The sequence below is a fragment of the Colletotrichum karsti genome (assembly GCF_011947395.1).
Source record: "Colletotrichum karsti strain CkLH20 chromosome Unknown Scaffold3, whole genome shotgun sequence".
NCBI lineage: Eukaryota > Fungi > Ascomycota > Sordariomycetes > Glomerellales > Glomerellaceae > Colletotrichum > Colletotrichum karsti.
The window spans coordinates 213,557-218,459 of NW_024065903.1; the positions used below are offsets into that span (position 1 = coordinate 213,557).

The 4,903-nt window shown below is 53.9% G+C and overlaps 2 protein-coding genes across 2 annotated transcripts; one reads left to right on the top strand and one right to left on the bottom strand.

Moving 5' to 3' along the window:
• Positions 1 to 458: 458 nt before the first annotated feature.
• Positions 459 to 1,682, top strand: CkaCkLH20_01178 (GNS1/SUR4 family protein; the record flags this gene model as incomplete). Its single annotated transcript, XM_038883897.1, has 4 exons — positions 459 to 881; positions 951 to 1,020; positions 1,077 to 1,289; positions 1,351 to 1,682. The coding sequence occupies 4 exons, from the start codon at positions 459 to 461 to the stop codon at positions 1,680 to 1,682; spliced, it is 1,038 nt and encodes a 345-aa protein (XP_038750489.1).
• A 688-nt stretch (positions 1,683 to 2,370) lies between these two features.
• On the bottom strand, positions 2,371 to 4,501 carry CkaCkLH20_01179 (uncharacterized protein; the record flags this gene model as incomplete). The annotated part of the gene is made up of 3 exons (XM_038883898.1): positions 2,371 to 3,862; positions 3,920 to 4,055; positions 4,150 to 4,501. The coding sequence occupies 3 exons, from the start codon at positions 4,499 to 4,501 to the stop codon at positions 2,371 to 2,373; spliced, it is 1,980 nt and encodes a 659-aa protein (XP_038750490.1).
• Positions 4,502 to 4,903: the final 402 nt, after the last annotated feature.

The following is a 4,903-nucleotide window of genomic DNA, read 5'->3' on the forward strand; positions in this document are numbered from 1 at the left end:
CGTGTCCGTGGCGTTTTGTTCCTGTCCCCGTCCGACCCGTCCACCTCCCTCCCCCAAAGTCTCCAACTTAGGCTCACCAAAAAGGCGTCCCGTGGCGGGAAAGGAAGCGAGCGCGTGTTGCAATTGTCTTTTACGTTTTCGAAGTCCCTTCTTCTGTCACTCCTTACGAGGCTTCTGCCACCTCTCTCTTGCTGCCGATCATTGCTGCTACGGCCATTCCCGCGCCTTGCATCTGCCGTCTTGCGTCGCGTAAGGTGGTGCATTGCTGAACAGACGACAAGCTCCCCATCTTCAGCCACGCTCTCCTCAGCTCAGATTCCGCGTTTTCCGTGTCGAGTCCACAGGGTAACCCGCATCGAGACCCACGGCCCGAAAGGAGATATCTGCGCGTCGTCTGCACCTCCCATCGACTTCCCATTGTCTTCTCACTCGAGCTCGAAGATCAACCATCAGTCAAAATGGCGACCCAAGCCCCTTCGTCCTTCTACGAGCAGCTGCCGCTCCCAACACTCGACCGCCCCTTCGGCATCGAATTATGGCCTCTTCTCGACAAGGTCTGGACTCCCATCGTCGGCTACCCCGTCAGCGAGTTCAGATTTGAGCCTGGCGTCACCCCTATGTCCACCATCAAGCAGGCCGGCATCTTCGTTGTCATCTACTACGCCGTCATCTTCGGCGGCCGCGAATGGATGCGCAACCGCGAGCCCTACAAGCTGAAGGCCCTCTTCCTCATTCACAACTTCTTCCTCACCTTCATCAGCGCCGCTCTCCTGGCCCTCTACACCGAGCAGCTTCTGCCTACCGTTGTGCGCAAGGGCATCTTCCATGCCATCTGCGATGCCGAGGGCGGTTGGACCCAGCCTCTGGTCGTTCTCTACTACGTGAGTCTTCCCGCTGCCAATTCGCCAATTTTCAATCCGCCCGGCAGCTGACTGACTTTTCTCTCGCAGATGACCTACCTGACCAAGTACCTGGAGCTCATGGACACCGTCTTTTTGTTCCTCAAGAAGAAGCCCCTGAGTATGCGCACGACCGAGATCCCAACTTTGTGAAACCGCCTGCTAACCAACATGCAGCTTTCCTCCACTGCTACCACCACGGCGCGACCGCTCTCCTCTGCTACACTCAGCTGATTGGCTCGACCGCTGTCTCATGGGTTCCCATCACCTTGAACCTTGGTGTCCACGTCGTCATGTACTGGTACTACTTCCAGAGCGCTCGTGGCGTTCGCATCTGGTGGAAGGAGTGGGTTACTCGTTTCCAGATCATCCAGTTCATCATCGATCTCGGTACGTTTCGAAACGCTTCTAGATCTCGGCATGAGAGTGCAGTTCGGCTGACTTGTGACAGGCTTCGTCTACTTCGCTTCTTACACCTACTTCACCTCGACCTACTTCCCCTGGATGCCCAACGCTGGCAGGTGCGCTGGTGAGGAGTTCGCTGCCTTCGCTGGTATCGGTATCCTCAGCTCCTACCTCGTGCTCTTCATCTCCTTCTACCTCGCGACCTACAAGAAGGGCGGCAAGTCGCAAACTCGCAAGTCCCTCCGCCGCATGAGCCAGGCTCCCCTCCCCGACCCTCACAACGTTGCCCAGGCCGTCGCCGGCCACTCCAACGGCAGCGCTAAGGCTTCCGGAGCCAAGACCAACGGCTCCTCTACCCCTCGATCCCGAAAGGCGTAAAAGCCTGGCATCCTAGGATGTCATCCACTGTGTGGAGTGTATATATGCGGAACCGTTGAAACCTTTCTTCGATGTTCTGTGCCGAAATCTACGACGCTTACAACATTTGGATGTTGGGAAGAATCATTCTTGGCTTGTTGGCATAGCAGCACTGCGCCGGCAGCACGAACGACCGTTTGAGGACATCGGCTTCTTTTCGCAGCTGTGTATTACTGCATCGTCTCCGTTGCGTGTAGCGAGGGACGCTTTTGAAACCAAAAAAGTTGAGTCCTGGCTGTTGGTGAGCAGCGAAGGGCTCAGCAGTTGGGACGTGTATGACGACGAAACCATGGGAGGCTGACACGACGTTTGTATGTTTGCGTGCCTTTGGCGAACTAGGGGTTGGCTGGCTTTGGTCGGTTGGGCATCATTGCAAAAGGGACGAAAACGACCCTGGGGTGGGCAGCACTAGGCCGCGCTGCCACTCAGGAAGGGAACAAACTTAGAACATTTGTAATTTTCCTTGTGTTTCTTGTGTGTCATAGATAGAGCAGTCGTCGCCCCTGTTTGAAGGGCTGACGGCGCTTCTGATACTAATACTCTTTTACCTCTACAATGCACGTGCTGGCTCAACATTTCTATTTTCCATATGGTGAAAACCGCGAGCAGAGGTGCGGCAGTCTCGATCCCGATATCAATCGGTTTGAGCCTAGACTTCGCATAGTCTCCAATCTTTGTTCTTCGCGTCATTCACAGGTCCCAACTGTACGTTCACGTCCTTCGCCATCTTGGCCATTTCACTGACTGTTCCCCGTTCCCTAGCCTTGCAGCGCAAATCATCATCCAGGCCATGATATAAGAGTGCGAGAGGCGAGGACCTCCAAGTCATCGTCTGTTCCCAATCGTTCGGGCGAGTCAGCTTTTGACTGATTTGCACCCACACCAGAAATATCCACTGCAGGAGAAGCAGCGAGGCCGGATACGCGATCCATCCCCAGTGTAGGTAGACACACGTCTGCGCGCTACTCGTTCTCCCACTCGCCATTCGGAGGTTGTGTGGAAGGTCGGCCGGGGCGTCTCTGTTTCTGGATCCGGCGTACGGTCTGTTCCGGATGGCGGCCGTGATTGAGTTTGCCAGTCCGCGAACCATGTTCTCTACCCTCTCCAAGTTTCCGAAGCCATCTGCGTATATTTGTTTCATCCATACTGGGCCGGATACCAAGCTGAGGACTGGGACCTCGGTGCTGTTGACGGTTCCCATGAGGAGGTCCGACAGTATGCCTTGGATCCCCTCCGCGGCCATCATTTCCATCCCCCACATACATTCCTTCGAGTACGAGGACCAGTTTGGCTGCGTTGGCGATTCCATGTCGTCCGCTCCCATTGTCTTGGCACACTGTACTTCCAGGCCATCGACCAGGCTGGTGTTGGTCACAAGGGCCCAGGCGATCTGGGGCACAACTGATGTGACCTCGACGCGGAAGTTTTGAGACAGTCGCATGATTTCAGAGTCTTCCTTCTCTGAGTACACCCCATTTCGAACTTCGCCAGAGTATCTCTTCACGCACAGGTCGAGTCTGCATCGCGAAGCAATCGCCTTGTTGTTAGGCGAATCTAACGAACATCCATTGTCAGGGGCTTCGCAATGAGGGTTGGTGAGCATCAGTGTATCGAAACCGAAGAACGGTGTGTCGCCCTTGTCGAAGAACTCGGATCCGACGGCTGCGGCTGCTAGCTTCGCGCTGAAAGTTGAATCAGAAACTCGAAGTCCAGGGTCAGAAGGTAAGCTCCATTTGCGGCCCAGTGTCGTTCCTTTGGACTCTGTTTTGTTGAGGTTGATTTCGTCGGTAACATTCTGACATGAGTAACACATAGCCAGTGACGAAAAGTAGTAGTCTTTGCCCTCTTCTTTGAAGGTGCAGTTGCCGGTGCTGCAGTTGAACTGGACAAGAGCTTCCGTCTCCTCTTGTTTAGTGAGTCCGTTCGTAAGAGCTACCTCCATAGGATAGTCCAAGGTTGCTTTTGGAATCGTGACAACTCCTCTCCCGGCCATATAGAGGTTTGTTCTGGGGACCTCAGCCACCTCGGTTACTGTAGGCTGCCTGGAAGGAGCACATCCTCTATGCTCGATCATAGCCTGAGAGATCGGGTCGACTGCTAAGGCTGCGATAGTGATAAAAGCACCAAGTCCAGCCAGGTACCTATTTAAGATGATTAGTTAGTCTCTAATCCCCCGGGTTTCGGCTAAGATAGCATACGCCTTTTGCGGCCGTGGCAACTGCTTGATGATAAAGAGTAGGCAACCCCAAGGGCCACGAGTAGCGTTATCAAACAGAACGATATCATCTAACCTCTGCGGTCGATGATACCAGGTCCATTTCAACTGCCCTATTCCTGTGACGTGGCTTCATATCAGCTATCTGCTAGGTGGCTTCCTGACAATTATCCAGGGCATTGAGTAACTGCCCGGCAACTTGTTGCGACTTACCCTCTGCCACTGGTAGGATAAGCGAAGCTTTGAATATGGCGGTGAATATTGCAATTAGAGAATTGACTGATATCAGATCTGGCCAGTCGGGTAGAGGTCGCTCATTGTAGAGTGATAAGACGATGACAATGGCCAGCAGACAGCCAAGCCCAAGCAGACTGCTGAAGACCTCTAGCCACCAAGCATTCCATAATGCCTTGCTGACTATCCCTCTATTGACGGCTCCCTTTGCAGGAGGTACCGTCTCTTTGAGAGACTGTGACTCCCCGGAGCGCAAGTCCTCGGTATCGTACGTGAAATCACAGCCTTCTCCTGAAGCCCGCACTTGGGTTTGGTCGGGGTCCGTCTCCATGGCGATAGTTGATCCCGCGGCAGAGTCGTTTTGCCTGGGTCTGGCATCATATGGTGGACCGCTGCTGCGAGAATGATGTTCATTCATGACGGCGAAGAGAAATGAGAGCTTGCACGGGTGGTTGCAGCAGGGTAGTTTGTGATCATCATTACAGAAGGCCGCATATTTATAAATGCGGCAGGCATAACATGTCATGAACTCCCACACAGCCTACTTCGATGTGCTGGAGTTTGATTCAGCCACCAAGGCAGAATACAAGAAGCCAATCAGAACCACGGTCTCTCAAGACACCTGATGGCGTGCAGCATCTCCCAAGTGAGGGGCGATTGGACATGTGTGAGCTTTCGCTCAGATTTCTCCACGTTGGTCACCCAGTGTCTCTGTGCAACACGAGGATCCAAT